This window comes from Culicoides brevitarsis, chromosome 3 (genome assembly GCF_036172545.1).
Source record: "Culicoides brevitarsis isolate CSIRO-B50_1 chromosome 3, AGI_CSIRO_Cbre_v1, whole genome shotgun sequence".
Classification (NCBI taxonomy): domain Eukaryota; kingdom Metazoa; phylum Arthropoda; class Insecta; order Diptera; family Ceratopogonidae; genus Culicoides; species Culicoides brevitarsis.
Window position 1 is genome coordinate 2,644,742 of NC_087087.1, and position 19,118 is coordinate 2,663,859.

At 22.2% G+C, this 19,118-nt stretch overlaps 1 protein-coding gene across 1 annotated transcript in view; it reads left to right on the forward strand.

Moving 5' to 3' along the window:
- Nucleotides 1-19,118, forward strand: part of LOC134833445 (ETS-like protein pointed) — a 66,287-nt gene that overhangs the window by 45,522 nt on the left and 1,647 nt on the right. The window contains exons 5-7 of the mRNA XM_063847760.1: nucleotides 764-958; nucleotides 2,182-2,322; nucleotides 17,868-18,664. Coding sequence (XP_063703830.1) covers nucleotides 764-958; nucleotides 2,182-2,322; nucleotides 17,868-18,664 — 1,133 coding nt within the window. The remainder of the gene's footprint in view (nucleotides 1-763; nucleotides 959-2,181; nucleotides 2,323-17,867; nucleotides 18,665-19,118) is intronic.

Genomic DNA, 19,118 nt, shown 5'->3' on the forward strand with positions numbered 1-19,118 from the left:
AATATAAACTATTAAATTTAATTCTTTTAAATCAATTTAATAAAATTAATTTTTTTAAATATTTTTTTATCATTTAAATTTTAATATTTTTTTTATATTTTAATCATATTTGTACAAAATATATAAAACTTCTGTGTGGGAGTTGTTTGCCTTCCAAATCTAAAAAAAAATAAATAAAAAAACAGTTAATGATAATAAAATTTTTATCAAAAATAAATAAATAATAATAAAATCCAATAAAATATCACCTCACCTTTGTGTTAATAATATGCATGGTTCTGTTCTTCTGTCTCGAACATGATTTTAATATTATTATTTAAGTTTATAATTAGCATTTCAATGTATATGTAGATTTTTTTTCGCTTTGGTAGCAATTAATCTATGCTTGCCTGCTTGTTCAGCTACCGAATGTGTGACAAAGTATACAATAATAATAAAAAAGTCTGGAACTTATTTAAATTTTCAACTTTTTAAAGATACTTCATTCATTTTTTTTTCGATTCTCGCACACATTCAGTAAAAAAATGTATAAAAAGCCATCACACACACGGGAGTTGTTTTTAATAATGCCTATAAATTTTATTGCCTTTTGTTTTTGTATTTACTTTACTTGAAACTTTTAACATCGCAGCTCTATGGACACAAGCAAAAGTTGAACTCTGTACATATTTGGACAGAACGAGAATAATTTCAACTACTTGATATTCATTAAATTTCGAAAAAAATAAAAAAAATTTTAAATAATAAATTTTTTTCCTTTCAGATCCACGACAATGGACTCCGGAACACGTCGTGATTTGGCTGAATTGGGCAAAACGGGAGTTTTCGTTAGAATTTGAGCCGTTCCTCAAAATGCACGGGCGTGATATTATTGGCTTGGGGCGAGAAGGCTTTCTTGCTGTTGCGCCTCCGTTCACGGGTGATATTCTTTGGGAGCATCTGGAAATATTGCAAAAAGGTAAGTTTTGTTGATTCTTTCGTGTCATTTTAAATAATTACTTGTGAGGTTGTTACAAGTTTTTGTTCTGTTTCATAAAAAAATAATTATTTAAAGTTTTTTAATGAAAAAAAATTATTTTTATTTTTTTTAACAAAATTTAATTCAAAAATTCATATTTTTTTTAATTAAAAAAAAAAAATAAATAAATTTTAAAATAATTAATTTTAATATATTTTTGTAAATTTAAATTAATTTTTAATTAAATTAATTTTTAAAAATTTATTTAATTATTTTTTTTTTAATTATTTTTTTTTAAAGCAAAAAAATTATTAATTTTTTTTTTAATTAATTCAAGAAAAATAATTGAATTTTAAAATTTTAATTAATTTAAATAAATAAATTTTTTAATAAATAAATAAAAAATCGTTAAAATCAATTAAAAAATAATTAAAAATTTATTTAATTTTTAAAATAATTTGAAAATTAATTTTTTTTAACAAAAAAAATTAAAAATAATAAATAAATAAAAAATCGTTAAAATATGAAATATCCCTCCCCAAAATTTAAAAGGGGGGAATTTTAATTTTTTTTAAAAAACAAAATTTTTTTAGAATTTATTTACAATTTTTTTAAAAATTATTTTTTTTACGAATATTATAAAAAAAAATTAAAAATAAAGATTAACAAATTTTAAAAATTAAAAAAAAACTTGTACCAACCTCAAAAAATAAATTTTGATGATTTGACTCGACTTCAAATGATATTATATTTTGTCTTTGCGGTTTTTCGATGCGGGTTGCTAAATTACACTTAATTGGTTTTTGTTCTTCTGTGATTTAACATTTCTCAAACGAAAACAATATTTTTTTATTTAATGGCTTGTCTGAAAAATAGATTGCTCTGCATCACCAATTCATTCATAAAACTCAACTTCATTGATCGTAACTGAATTGAATGCATCCAGCATCGATAAAAATCGCCCCATGAACGCATTCAAATGACCGAATGAATGAAACGAACAATAGACGAGAGATATTTAGTATTCAGATTCATAAAAAAAAAAAAAAAACTATTAAAGCCAATAAAAATGCACAAGTTTAAACAATCTCTCGAAATGGCTTCAAATGAATTGAAATTGTTTTTTTTTTGTTTTGTGTGGGATGTTAATGTTATTCGAGGCCATTTTCTAAAAAAAAAAAAATTTTTTAATTTTTTTTTTTTTTTTTTTTATTTTTTTTCAGAATGCGAAAAATTAGCTGATACAGTACCTTATGACAATAATTGCGGCGGGCAGGATTTCAGTGACTTCAATGCGAATGCAGGCTGCCAGAGACTGGGCAACAACCAATTAGGTCAAGATTATTCAACGATAAATTCAAGCGGTGAGTAGATTTTTTTTTTAAATTTCATGTCAATGCTGAAAAAAAAAGTTGTTCATGGGGAAAGTCAGTCGTTCACTCCCAACGCACACATTCATCATTCGAGAGCACAATATTTATCAGGGAACATGCATATCATTACAACTTCACGGTCGAGTTATTCTAAAACAAAGAGTTTCTGCGTAAAATGTCCAAAACGAATTTTTTATTCTGTATTTGTTACTTTTTAATGGATTTTTTTTTGTATCTACGTCGTACCTTCGTAACTGGTTCTTTTTTCAGATCTGATGGATTTTGTAACAATAAAATGTTGTTCATTAAAAAAGACAAGATTCGAGGGCAAGGACGTACAAAATTTACTTAAAAGTTAATTTTTTTTGAAAAAATCACTCAGATTGGAACGATTTCCATGAAAGGGGTCCTCTTGAATGCACTTGAACTCCGTGCATGAGTTGCTACAGTTATTTTGGGCTTGGTCCTCAATCAAAGTCATGCATGCATACTTTTCAAGCGAATGACTTTTAAAATAAAAAAAATTTCCATATAAAAATCTCGACCCTGATCACGGCTTTTTAGCTTGAATTTGCATCATTTTTTCAACAATGAATGATTTTTTCGGCAAATTAATTACCGTACTTACTAAATAACCTTGATTTCTATAAAATACATCGTCTATTTGGAAGGTTAATGAATTACTTGAAAAATATCCAAAAACATATGAGAAAAAATAATGTTGGTGGTCCATCCCAAATTCCCATATAAGTATAAAAAGAAGACATCAACATTAAAAGTAATTATCTTTAACAAAATATAGATAAGCAAAAATATCGTTCGTTCGTTATAATGATGATTAATCGCATTTTTCGTACTGAAAAGAAACCAAATTTTATTTAGTTTTTACACACTTGAGAAAACTCGTATCAAGGTTAAGATATTTTTGGTATATTGGTTTGAAAATGAAAATTTTTACAAAGTAATTATTACAATGTATGTTATATATGTTATATAATAATTTTTTTTTACATAATATGAACAAGAAAACTTAATAATATAAGTTAAAATGTAATTCTTCATGTATCATGATTTCAAAAGTAACATTGAACTAGATTCATTCATATTAATAACCTAATAAAGTATGTGTCTTATGGATAGTATAAAAATAGTACGTTGAGCATCTTTTTTTACTCAGTTGGAAATTTAATGGAAAATATTATATTTTTTTATTTATTTTTTTTAATAATTAATTATTATTAATAATAAAAAATATTAATATATTAAATTAAATATATTATTTTTTATATAATATATTATATTAATATTTATTACTTTTTTAATATTTTAATATAATATTTAGTTAAATATTAATAATAAATTTGATTAAAACGAGACAAATAGATGAAATATTTTCTCTAAAAATTTTTTCAGATTTAAAATTTTATAAAATTATTATAAAATATATATAACATAATATAAATAAATGTTATATAGTATAAATATGTCGTAATTTAATTCATAATATAAATAATGTATTCGAAAAAAAAATTTTTTTAATACAACGGGACTCCTAAAACTAATTATTAGAAAAATAACTTTATAAAAATTATTACAAAATATACTTTATAAATATATAAAATATAATTTCAATTGTAAAAATTTTAAAATTATAATAAAAATATATTTATATATTTATGTATTATATTTTATAATAATTTTTATAAAGTTTTATATCTAAAAAATTAGTTTTTAGAGCATCGTTGTATTTTTTAATAAAAAATTTCCGAATATATTAATTATATTATCAATCATATTATAATATATCATTATTATATTACATTTATTTAACTATTATATTATTTATGTTATATATAAAAAAATATTTTATAATAATTTTTTATCTGAAAAAGATTTTTAGAGAAAATATTTCATCTCTTTGTCTCGTTTTAATAAAATTTATTATTAATATTTAACTAAATATTATATTAAATAATAAATATTAATATAAATAATATATTTTAATTTAATATATTAATATTTTTTATTATTAATAATAATTTTTTATTAAAAAAAAATAAATAAAAAATTAGTATTTTATATAAAATTATTTAAAAAAAAAATTAAATATTTTTTAAAAAATATATTATATCATAAATTTTATAAAAAAAATATATTTTTTAAAAATTTTATAAATTTTTATTAAAAATTATAACAGAAAAAAAAATTTTAATTAAATATTTTTAACTGAGTTACTCATACAAAAATGAGTAATTTCTTTATATAAAAAATCAAAAGTAATTTTTTCATGTACTTTACAATATTTAACGAACTTCATGCTCGTTGCATCTACAACATGCACAATTATTATACTTACATATTATTATTACTAACGTATGATTATATGTTTAATTTCATGAAAAATGTCATTTATGTCCATTCTCGCTTGATCCAGAGATTGAAATTTTTTCATCATCATCATTTTTATACTTTAGCCTGAATGTGTATTCGACCATGCAAAGTTGTTGCGGTGACACATTCATCATCATCATATCGCAATTTCTTATCATTTTTGTTGGTTTTTTCTATTTTTTATTAAAAAATGTTTGATAAAATTGTGACGTAATAAAAAAAAATCAGTTTTAAGGATTATTATAAACAGCACGTGTTCACTAAACTTGTAAAATAATGAATAATAATCGGAATCAGGTATCGTTTTGATGTTATTAATAGAGGTTGCATCCTGTTTTTTTGTGTGTTAAGAAAAGTCCTTTCAAATTTTTGGTACGTTCCATACATCCGGCTTAAATGGAGCGTCTTCATCTTTTTTTTTTAAGAAACTATTTTTTTTTTAATTTTTGATCAAATTTCATTAAGAAGAGACATTTCGTCGTCTTCGAACCCTTTAACTGTTTTTATCACGTCTCGTCTTGAACTTATGCTAAATGCAATTCCGAGTGTCTATCAACAAGATACCTACATCCGGTCTAATAATGTTCTACAAATAGAAAAAAAAATGTTAAAAAATTGTGTACGCGTATTATATTGTCATCATCATATATATGATTATTATTAATATTCATGTTAACTACATGTTGTATGCGATGCATGTTAAGTGAATTCTTAATGAGTTTATCATTATAATGTCAGTGTCACATCTGATTTTTCTTCGTTTCTGTGGAAAAAAATTAGAAATTCTTAAAAAAATACATTTTTTGGTTCAAAATGTATTGAACCGAAACCGAGGACGACACCTTACAAATAAATGAAAAAAAAATTTACATTGCTCGACCGGATGTTAACGTGCATAAGCAACACATGTGCAAGAAATTCTAACATTGAATGCATTTTTTATGTTATTCAGCATCGGTCTTCTTCTTCTCCGTCTTCTAAATGAACTTAATGATGGAGAAAAATACACACAAAACAGGAAAGACACAGGAAATGAATGGAAACAGAAAGAGATAGAAAATATATACCTTTACAATTTATTTATAAATATATTATGGAAAGTAAAAAAGGACTTGTTGCTTCAAGTTTATTTTTTTATTTTCCTTTATTATTAAAGGGAAAGTTCTCAACATGAAGTACTTAAAGTTTATATTTTTGCATAATTTATAAAGGGAGGTAAATTGTAACTACTTAACAATGAATTATATATTAATTCGTTATAATGGAAAAGTGTTACAATTATTAGTTCTTTATTATTATTATTAAAAATTAACATATATTGAATGATTTAATTGAATTTTTGTAAGAAAAATAACTTACGGTGTGATTTCCGGGTTCTTTTTTATTTTCTTACAATTTTGTTAATTTTATCAATGTTATGATAATTGACTTTTATTTAAATTTAAAATTAAATATTAATTATTTAAAATATTTTATATTAAAAATATTTTAAAAATTATAATTTTTTTATTTTATTTTAATTAATATTATTTTAATAATTTTTTTATTAAAAATTAATAAATACAAATTTTAAAATTAATTTTTATTAAAAAAAATTATTAATTAAAAAATTATTATTTTTCAACATTCATGAATTTTTGAAATTTCAAATTAATAATGTTTTATTATTTTTATTTTCATATTTTAATTAATATTAATTATTAAAAAATAATTATTTTTTAAATATTTTATAATTTTATCATATATGTTTAATATTTTATATTTTTTTATATTATTAAAAATTGTTTTTTATTTTTTAGTTAAACATTATCATTTAATTTTAAATAAAATTAAACATAAGTTTAATAATTTTTAAGCTCATATTTATTTTTATACTTAAAATTATATAATAATATAAAACTAAAAAATAAATATATTTTTTTTAATAATATAAAAAAAATATAATTTTAATAATATAAAAATATTTATAATAAAATTAAATAATTTTTATCAAAATTTAAAAAAAAAAATTATTACATACATTATTATCAAAATTTTAATAATTTATATAATTATTTAAAATTTAAAAAAATTTTATAAAATTTAAGTTAAATTAATATTTAAAAATTATAAAATATTAAAAAAATTATTTGAAATAATTTATAAATTTAAAAAATATTTTTTTAAAATTTGTAAAATTTATTTTTAATTTTTTATAAAAAAAAATAAAAAAAATATAAAATATTAATTTTAAATGATATTTGTTTTTAAATAATATTTAAAAAAAAAACATAATTTTAAAATTTTTATTTATTAATTATTTATAAATAAATTTAAAAAAAATTATTTAATAATTATTTTATAATTATTTAATAATTTTTTTTAAATTAAAATTATATATTGAACAAAAAAAAACAATAATTAATATTTTAAAATTATAAATAAAAAAAATCAATATAATTTCAATTAAATTTATAGAAAAAACTTCTATTAACGGTATTATATCCGGATGTTTTTTCCAAGAATTTAATAAAAAAAAATATAATTGCTTCTTTATTCTTCTTCTTATTTTCAATAATAAGCAATAACCTAATAATAAGACAATTACAATAGAATCGCAAGAAATTATTCATTACAAAATGGCGTTTATCTTATTTGAGTCATTATTTGTGTTGCTTATCGTCGTTGTTCATACGAGAGAGACAGCAAAGTCTCTGCGAATTATATTTAAATATTATGATTGTATGTAAAGTATTAAAAACCCACATGTTCGCTGTGCTCTGGAAATATTTAATATTTGAAAATAAAGAAATAATAAATCATTTGGTCACGCCTTTTGTATCATTTCGCGAGCATCATTGCGATTTTATTGGGTTAAGCTGGAAAATGATGTAACGGAATTATTTTAGAAGTTGTTCAATGTTCGATTAACACTTGCCAAGTAATTATTCTCTCATCTCCTTTGCGACATTCTCGTCAGTTTTCGACGTCAAGTCGTCGTCGTCGTCATTTGTTAGTTATTGACATTATTCATACCTTTTTTAATATCAATATATATCCAATTCATCATACACGAGTGAGTGTATAATAACATCCGGTGACCATTTGATGGCACGTATTTAGCTTAAAGATTCATGATTATTAAAACAAAACAAAGTAAACAGAACAAAACATACATGATGATGATACAAAGGTACCTCGAACATATGTTCCCGTGTAGAGTTGTGATTTTTATGCCAGTTATACGCAGCACCGGATGCATGACCATTTTCATGATGATGATAAAAATAATAATGCTTCGGAATATACATATAATGATGATTAGCGGTCAACTACGAGAAATTATTATTATTTATTTTATCATTAAAAATGTGCGTAAGCAGAAAAAATCTAAATTTTCAGAATGGCAGCTGAGCACATTTTTCGCTTTTATCACAAAATATGTGACTCAGAAAGGTGTTTCAGGATGATTTCCGCTTTTTGTCGCATTGTTTGGCGAACAATTGAACTTACGTTCGGAGAAAAGAGATGGAAAGGAACTCAAAAGATCAATTACTTGGCATTTAACAATAAAACAACGATCGTTGCTCATTGACGTTAACCTTTACTTCTTTTGCATGCATGTTGAAGGATATTCAAGGCAGATGCAATTAAAGAAAATGTTTCACTTTAAATTTGAATTTCATAAAAATTTGTAAATGTCAATTCAAAAAATGACAGTTTGAAATTTGAAAATTACTTTTTGCTAATTCAAACTTTTAAATTTTAATTTTTTTTTCTAAATTTCTTGAAACAAAATATAAAATTTGATAAAAAAAATTAAATTGAATTAAAATTTTTGAAATATTTTTTGAATTGAATTAACAAAAGGCGAATTGCAAATTTTAAAGAAATTTTCAAAATTTTATTTTTTTTTGGATCTTAATTCGTCAAAATAAAAATTATGAAAAACTCAATAAGAAAATTTTTCATAATTTTAATATTTTTGAAAAGTTTCAATAAATAAATTCAAATTTTATTAAAATTTAAAAAAAAATGAATGTCGCTTTTATGCTAATTCAAACAAATTGAAACTTTAAAATTTTTTAAAGCTATGATAAAAAAAATTCGATTAAAAAAATTTTATTGAATTAACGAAAAGCGATTTACAAATTTCGAATTATCTTCAAAAATTATAAATTTTTGATCTAAATTCGTCAAAATGTAAATTATGAAAAATTAATTTAAAAAATATTTCATAATTTGAACATTTTTGACGAATTTTAGTATCAAAACTTCAATTTTCAATTAAAATTCGAAATTTGTAAATCGCTTTCATGCTAATTCAATTTTTTTTTGTATCAAAGAACTTTAAAAAATAAGAAACACTTTTCCATATTGCATCAACCTCAAACATTAGACATGTATGTTCTTTAGATCCTTTTTTGACGGTCGCTTATTAAATGCAGCAATTTCAGTTTAAAAAATTAGTGAATAAAATTCAAGTATCTGGTTTCATTTCCGTTCCTTCGAATTATTTTTTAAAAACTTACGACATGTTACTCGTACATTATCTTGTCTTTTCATTAAAAACAGCCCTCGATGGTGGCCCGGTGCTTGTTCTTGCTGCTGAATAATAAAATAAAATAAAAAAATTGTTTAAACGTTATAATGATGATGAAGATATAAACTTGATAGTTTTGTTCGAGAATAGCGAATGCGAGACCGGATATGAGACAATAGGTTAAGGGTGTGACCACGTGACGAAAAAAAGGAAAGAACATTTTTCGTACAAGAAAAAAAAAGAATTAAGGGAATGAAGAGAGGAGACCTTTTAAGAGTTGTCTCTTGTCATGTAAAATATGAAAATATAATGAAATTTTAAAGTAAAGCGAATTACTTAGGGTCTTGATCCCTTTTTTATTCTGTTTTCTTGTCAAGCAAGTAATAATAAATAAAAATACCAATCAAGGCATTTGTTGAAACTGGAAAGGTAATTTCCGCCATTTTACAATTACTTTGATTTTTTTTTATTATTTATAATATATTGAGTTATTATTGTAGAATTTTACCTTTCTTTGGAAACTTCTTGACATGAAAGCACAAAAAAACGGGAACACGTGCTCATTTTTATGATTTATTTGTATTTTACTGTTCGAAGAGAAAGAGTAAATGACAGATTATGTGAAGATTATCTTGATTTACGAGTGAAAATTGCACTTTTGTAACTTTTTAATATATTTTTAAACGATTATTTATAATAAAACATTTATTTTTTAAAGGATTTTTAACTTTTTTTGTATAAAAAGTTAAGATATATGTTTATTATTTGAAAAATATATAAACATATATATTATTTTTTTTTAATTTTTGATAAAAGTTATTTAAAAAAATTATTCAAAATATTTTTACATGAAAATTTAACTTAAATATTATTTTTTTTATAAAAATATTATTTAAACCTTTATTTTTTAATGAAAATTGAAAAATATCTATAAAAAATATTATTTTTTATAATATATTATTTTATAAAAAAATTAAATATTTTAAAATAATTTTTTTAAAAAAAGTTAAATTTTTATTTTTTTTTATTTTTTTTAACTGAAAAAATTTTTTATAAAAAAAAAAAATATAAATTAATTATATTTTTTTATAAAAAATTATTTTATAATATTTATATAATTTTTATATTATTAATAATATATTTTTTAAAAAAATATGAAAAAATTAAATTATTTTATTTATTTTTTTTTATAAAAATACAAAGTTCGATTTTTATTTTTTATAAAAATTTAAATTTATAAACATTTATTTAAAAATTTTAATAAATTTATAAAAAAAAATATTTTTAATAAAAAATAATTATTAAATTAATTATTATTATTTTTATATTATATTTATTATGTTTTTTAAAAAATTTTAATTTTTTTTTTTTAATAAAAATTAAAAAAAAATTTTTATAAATTTAAAATAAAAATGAAAATTTTTTAATTTTTAATTTTTTTAAAATTATTTATAATATTTTATAAATTAAAAATTTATAAAAAAATATTAAAATAACTTTTTAATAATGTAAATTTTCACACACAAAATAAAAACAAAAAAACACTCAAAAATAAAAAACAAATAAACGTGTTTACTCCAAATATTATTACACATCATAACATTCTCACCCCTTATAATATTTACCTGTTTTTCTCTGCTCTTTTTCATATTTATAACAATTATAGAGGCGACAACGTTTGTTTATCAAACATTCCCACGCATATTTTTGTAAACTGCACATAAGTCAATTTAATGTTTTAATATATTAAACATTTTTTTTTCGTACCCCCATCACAGCGGTTAACGTTAATATGTAGAACAAGTAAACATAAAAACGTCCCTTTTTCACAAAAAAAAAAAAATTATTTATTTTTAAAAAATATGTAAAAATTGCCTTCCTATAGTTTTATTTATTTTTTTCTGGTTCATTTCATTAAAAAAAAAACGAGAAAAAAAGATCATCAACTTTTTTGTGAGAAAAATTATGTATCGATAAATATTTGCTTTTTTTTGTGAGTTTTTTGTCCCTGACGAGTTTTTGAACTTGACACTGTGCAGTAATAATTAAAAATTCAATAAAATACAAGAAAAACAATAGAGTCGGAAATAAAAGTGTAACACAAATTTTTGTATGTGAGATAACTTACTTTGGAGGTAATGTTTCAGTTCCATGGTTAAGTGTTTTAATTTTTCACACAGTTGGCTTGCAATGTGAGGCCATTCCATTACCGAGGTCGAATATTGTTCATGCTTCGGTCAATGCCTCGTTGGGCTGGGAAACTTTTGTTGAACTATTAATTATTTATTCGTCTGTGCGAATTTTTTCATTTTTTGTTACATAAGTTGCTCTACTAAAATAAAAAAAAATGATAATTAATGTTAAATTTTTTTATAACAAGCGAAAGTAAGCTCCCAAAAGTGATTGATTAATAATGGATGACTGATTCGTACGAGAAACCGAACAGGTTCAATGAATTTTTTTTATAAGACAAAAAATGATACCTGACTCGAAAAAACACATCGCTTCCATCCCTTTTACGTAGTTAGTTAGCCATATGTGTAACAAATATCTTTTTAAATGCATGGGAAAATATTATATTTTATGCCCCGTACACATATCGGGCGATCTATAATTTTTAACATTTTTTTACACAAAATATACAAAAATATTTTCGGTACGGAGCTAATATCGTATAAAAAGGAAAATAATATCGGTTTACATGTAAATAAATGTTCTGTGTGAATATGTGAAATTTTTTCCGAGGATATGGACATATGTCGAGTAAATGCTGCTACTTGTACAGGTATTTTGTTTGAAATTCATATACGGGAGTGAATGAGCGTCAGACAGGTGGTTATCGCGTTTATTGTGTGAATTTCGTTTAAAAAAGGTGTCTCCGTGTTTGTTGACGTGTTTCGTTGTTCTGTAATGCGCACAAATTTTTATAAAAACAATGAGGGTGTGAGAAATTATAATTAGATGCAGTTTTCTCACAATAAATTTTTATACATGTAATTTATAAATTATTTTTTGATTTATACTTGTAATAAAATTGTTCTATATAATTATTTCAAGTTATAGAAAAAATATTAAAATATTAAAAAAAAATATTTTTTTAACTTTTTTTTATAAAAAATTAAAATTTTGTCAAACAAAAAATATTTTTAAATTTTAAAAGTATAAAAAAATAATTTTTTACAATATAAAAAAAAATATATTTTTTTTTTAAATTATTAAAATTAATATTTTTTATTTGAAAGAAATAATAAATATATTATATATTTTGATTTAATTTAAAAAAATATATTTTGTCAAACATTTCAAAAATTTTAAAATTATTTTAAGTAAAAAAAATAAATAAAATAAAATTTTTATTAATTTCTTTTTAAATATTTTTCAAAAAAAAAAGTAAAAAAAAATCATATTTTGTCAAATAATTAAAATTTATAATTTTTTTTTAAATTAGTTAAAAATTACAATAATTTTTATCTTTTTAAAATTAAAAAAAAAATATTAAAAGTATAAAAAAAAAAAAATTTTTACAATATTTTTCTCAAATATTAAAAAAAATATAAAATATTTTTTATATAAAATATAAAATATTTTTTTTTTATAAAAATTTAACTTATTTTAATATGTTTTTAAAAAAATTAAAAATATTTTTTTTTAAAAAATAAATAAAAATTATTTTTTAATAATTTAAAAAAATATTTTTTCTAAAGAATTATTAAAATTTTTTTTTTAAATATGTTTCAAAAATATAAAAAGTAAAAACGTCAAAAAAAAAATCCCGAATATTAAAATATTATTCTTTTCCATTAAACAAAAAAAAAATCTAGAAACACGTATATATTTATCATTTCCGGCGAATCGTATTACATCGCATCATCTCCATGCACACAGAAGCATCTCCTCGTCTTTTTTTCAACGTCTCCCGTGCACAATCTTTTTAATGCATCGTTATGTTTTGATATGACGACTATGAGAAAAAAATCATCATCATCATCCAACTTCACGTAATAATAAAAACAACAATCGTTGTCGTGCCATATGCTCGAAAATTTTACCTGGACAACGAATGGTTCACAAATAAAAAAAAAAGTTTCTGCGCGAATCTCTTCTATTCTTCCGATGAATGAAAGATCTCTTGAAACATTTTACGAGCAAGTAACACGACAATACCCGAAGTTGTGAACATATCTATCTGCGTCGTTCACTCTCGGGTAATTTTTTGTGTTTCTCTCTCGTTTTCTCCTTCGTTTTGTTTTTTTTTATAAAGCATGAACAAACGTAGATCATTTATTTTTTGTTGTATGTGACGAACATTTCCATTCTTCAACATAGTTTTAGTAGTCAGTCTTGAAGCGAACATCTGATGTGACGGTCGTGTAAAAATTATATTTTATTTGAAAAAATACTGAAAAAAAAATAAAAAAAATGTGTATATAAAAAAAAATATTTTTTAAGTGAAAAATAATTTTAAAAAATTATTTAAATAAAAAAATAACAATTAATTAATTAAAAAGGTGCCAAAAATAAATATAAAAAAAATTACCAAAGAAAATAATTTAAAATAAAAAAATTAAATTAAAAAAAAAATAATTTTGAAATAATAACATGCAAAAAAAATAAAAGGCATCAAGCTGTGTACCATATTCGAGCAAACCTCATATTTCGATCCATTGCTCCCCTCGTCCGCTGCGAAAGCCGCCAAATCCAAAGAAAAATCCGACAACGCGCCCTCCGTTAGTCCCTCATACCTCCAAAGTTCGTCGTCTTCGCACGGAAACCCGGGAGAAATGGTTCTCGAAACATGCAACATGAACATTGGCGCGAGTCACATTTTCGGGCATCATCCGTACCATCAAACGGCGTTGCACGGCGGCATTCACGAACACAATAACAACAATTTGTCACCTTATGCCGGCGATTATGCGCCCCAAAATCCTACCACAAATCCCAATAGTAGCAGTAGTAGTTATAATTACACAGATTTAGATAGCGCTGGATTACAATACGCGATAAATAGTAATAATAATTGGCAAGGTAAACTTTTGTACTAAAATTTTGGAAAAATTTTAAGCATTCAATGTCACCGGATGTTTTTTGTCTTTAATGATGATCATTTTTTTTGGTCATTTTTCGTGTTGAAATCCGATTTTTATCAAAAAATTACCCCTGACTGACGAGATAAACGCAAAATAATCGACGAAAAGTGATGAAAGTGAAATAAATCGCGACATCATCAACGAAACGGAAGTTAATCTTTGCGCCACGTCTTTTCGGAAGTCGAAAATTATCAAGATTATTATTTTTTTTATTTACGAAAAATCTAATTTTTGACAGAAATCGCGCTTTCTTATAAAAAAGGGGTTGGAAATCAATCAAATTTTCTTAAATAAAAACGGAAATTACGATTTTACTTTTTTTTTTCTTCTTCTTCTTAAAAAAAAATTTATAAGGACTCGAAAAAAAAATCATAAAAACTAAACTTTATTATTATTGTTTTAACTTTCGTGACCTTTTCCTAATCTCTTTCTCGTCTCCTTTTTTTTCTTAATTTTTTTTTTGCTCTGCATGACATCCGAAAGTTAAATGGAGGCACACTCACAAGACAAAAACACGCATTGACATATGCAGGATGCATTTAATAGTAATAATTTTTGCACCTGTTTAAATTTCCTGTGTGTCTCTTGTTTTTAGCTTTTATATTAGCTCAAATATTATTTAGAGAGATAGACAACAACGAAAAACAATGCACGCAAGATAAATACAGATGCATTAATAGGAAAAATAATTATATTGTTAGAATAATAATATTGGAGGAAACTGACCTGTCACTCATAAAATAATAATAATGCTCGAGTTTTTGACAAGTTTTTGATATTTTGCACCTTTACAAGTTAATTTTTTGATGATTGACTTTGTTTTTTTATAATTTTATATTTATAATTTTAAATATTTCTAATTATATGTATATATGTTAATTTTTTAATATAATTTGATATTTTATATGAATATGTCAATATATATTTTATAATGTATAAAGTTTATAAACATTTTTATAAGAATTTTCAACATTTATAATTATATATGTTAGTTTCATATACAATTAATATTTAAAAATTATATTTGCCAAATTTTTTTTTTAACTTTCATACCTTTTTCAACATAAATTATATATATTTTTTATATAAATTTTAAAATTTATATAATTTACATAATTTTATATAATTTATAAATATTATATAACATATATTTTGCGATTAAATTTTTTTTTAGATGAAATTTTCCATATTTGTAATTTTTTATTATAAATTATAGAAAATTTTAAACATTTATATTACTTTTTAACAACGTATAATATATATTATACATTTTTAACATAACTTTAATATTTTTAAAATAATATAAATAATTTTTTTGTATTATACATACATTTTTCTTTAAAACATTAAAATTTTGTATGAAATTTTATTATTTTGTAACTTTTTATAATTAATTATAAAATATATATTTTTATAAAAATTACTTTTTAACATTATATTTTGTAAAAAAAATATTAAATATTAATATATTGTAAAAATAAGGTTAAAATTATATATTGTAAAAAAAATATTAAAAAATATAATTTTTATACAAAATATATTTTATATATTATATATATTATATATGATGTAATAAAATCTATTTTTTTTTTTGCAAAATTTAAAAAATATACATTTTGTACCAAAATATAATTTTTAATACAACTTTGATAAAATATATAATTTGTAAAAAAAATGAATGGTCATGAATTTCATAGACAATGTCCGAAAAATTCTTATTCTTAAACTAATAAAAAAAAGCAAACGCACATATGGCATTCGTTCAACTATATTTCGAGTCTACCGAAGTTGAAGGTTACATGCACCTTTATTATAATTTCGAATAAAAGTTCAGAAATTGTGTATTAAAATTAGATGAAGCGTGAAAATGTGTACGATGACTCAACTCAAAAAATGTATAAATAAAAAAATTAAACATATTAAACGAAAAAGGAGACATATTGTACACATAGTATACATATTTATAAATAATATTATTTTACTGTTTTTTTTTTTTTCAAATATAAAATAATAATTTATGAACGAACGTTGAATTCGAGACTTGCATAATTAATTAATAATATAAAATAAAATTTTGTTCTTTCATGAATATTTATATGCGAAACTTTTTGCTTTGATGACATCGATTACTAAAGATTATCGAGCATCGAGCGTTCAAGAGTGACGACCCTAATTATGCAACACACTAACATGCGTATTAATAATAATAGTAATTATTTAGCGATCGTTAGCAACAACATATACAACTTAGTTACTTGAACAGTGCAATGAACGCTCTCAATCATTAGCAAGATTTTTTTTTATTATTATTTTATTAAATTAAATCGGTTGCGTGATTGCTGTGCGACATAAAAGGTTGTCTCGATCGCGTCTAAAAAAAATATTATAAAATTATTCATTGACGAGTTTGTGTGTAATTTGACCAAATATTAGGTTTTCGAGTGTATTGACATTCGGTAAATATTTATTTATAAATAATTTTCACGTTTTTTTTTTAAGTTGACACTTGAACAGTGATGGAATTGATTTTTTTTTTTTGAGGTTTATGTTCCCTGAAAAAATATTTATGCTTGGTTTGGATTAAATATTTTATTAAAAATTTAAAAAAAAAAAATAATTTAATTAAAAAATATTTTATTAAAATTATTTAAAAAAAAATATTTTTTAAATTATTTTATTTTTAATTAATTATTTAATTTGGATTTTTTCTAAAAAAAAAATATTTTAGTAAAAATTAAAAAAAATAAATAAATAAATTAAAATAATTAATTAATAAAATATTTTATTAAATTATTTGAAAAAAAATATTTTTTAAATTAATTTAATTTTTAATTAATTATTTAATTTAGATTTTTTATTTTTAAAAAATAAAAAATTTTTAAAATAAAATAAATAATTTTTAATTATTTTTTTAATAAAATAATTTAATTTAAAATAAATAAAAATAATTAATTAATAAAATATTTTTTAAATTATTTTATTTTTAATTAATTATTTGATTTTGATTTTTTTTTAAATTTAAATAATTATAATTACCTGAAAAATTAGAAAATTGAAGCTTTTTTCGATCCGTCACTGCTTAACTCGTTGAATATTCATATTTTCTGTAATAAATATTAAAAATGTTCAACAAAGCTTTTAAGAACAAATATTTATAAATAATAAATAAACATGTGAGGCGGCACACCTTGTGCTTTTGTTTGAAAGAAAAAAAATTACCGCAAACTTGTTGAACATCAATTGTTACAATTTTATCAGTTAAAAACAAGATCTTAATTTTTGTTTTGTTAATTTTTGGTCGAAAACGCGCATGTGCGATTTTTTTCAATACTAAAGGAGGAGCATATAATTTTTCTTCGTATGAATCATGAGATTCGATTTTGAGTTTAACCAATCGTGACGACGACTGTTCTCGTTGAATGAGTGAACATGCCGCGAGAAAATACGAACGTCGCGTTGCATGCATGACTATATTTGTCTCTTTTTTCGTGTTTCGTTGAAACTAATTTTTTTTTTCCTTGTTCCAATTTCAGGTTACTCATCGATTGCTGAACGAAGCAATGGATCGCCGTCTCCTTTAGCTCCCGCACAAATTTCCGGCGCTAATGTACAAAGTGGCAATAATAATGCTCAACAACAACAGTCTTACATGCAAATGGTTGCGAGTCAGCAGCAGCAGCAGCAGCAACGAAGCACGTCACAATATCTCTCAAATGGCCATCAAGTGAAGGAAGAAGCTGGCACGAATTCGTATCCGACGAGCGACGATCACAGCGTCAATTTTGGCGTCGTGTCGCATCAGTCGCATTACGGCGACGAACAATCCGAGTACACGTCAATTGGCGGCGGCGGCGAACAATCAAATTCCCAACCAAACTCCTACAGTCTCGACGGAAGTCCCGATTTTTATTCCGGCATGATGGATCAAAAGTATGCGGCGGCGCAACCTCCGCCCTCGCTGTACAACAAGAGATACGCGAATCGATCGTATCACGAATATCACGAGTACGGGAACATGTCAACGGGATCTTATGATACGCCGCCATTCCAAACGGTGCCGGGAAGCGGAGCGCCCAATGGAGGAGATCAATGGGGACCGTTACATGCGCATCCGGAATTTCAATCGCATCCTGCTTATATGGCGACAATGGGATTGGATAAGGGCATGTTGGGTACGTATGGCGCTCAAGGAGGCACGCCATGCTTTACGGGATCTGGCCCGATTCAGTTGTGGCAATTTTTACTTGAACTACTCACGGATAAGCAATGTCAGAGTTTCATCACGTGGACCGGAGATGGATGGGAATTCAAACTTGTTGATCCTGATGAGGTGAGTTGTTTTTTTCTAAAATTTAAAAAAAAATTAAATATGAAAATTTAAAAAAATATTATGAAAAAAAAAAATTATTTTAAAAAATAATTAATTTTAAAATTTCATTAAAAAAATAAAATTTTAAATGAAAAAAAAATTAATTATTATTTAACGAAAATTTAATTAAAAAATTTTTTGGTAAATTAAAAAAAAATTTCAATAAATTAAATTCAAATTAAAATTAAATTTAAATTAAAATAAATTAATTTCAATAGTTAAAAAAATAATTAAAATATAAATTTTATTAAAAAATTTAATTAAAAAAATTTGGTAAAAAAAGTTCATGAGAAAAAAAATTAAATTTCAAATTTTGTTAAGAACAACAATAAAAAAAACTATAAAAAATAATTAATGAATTTAAATATTTTAACAAAAATAGTTAAAAAAAATTAAAAATTTTTATGAAAAAATT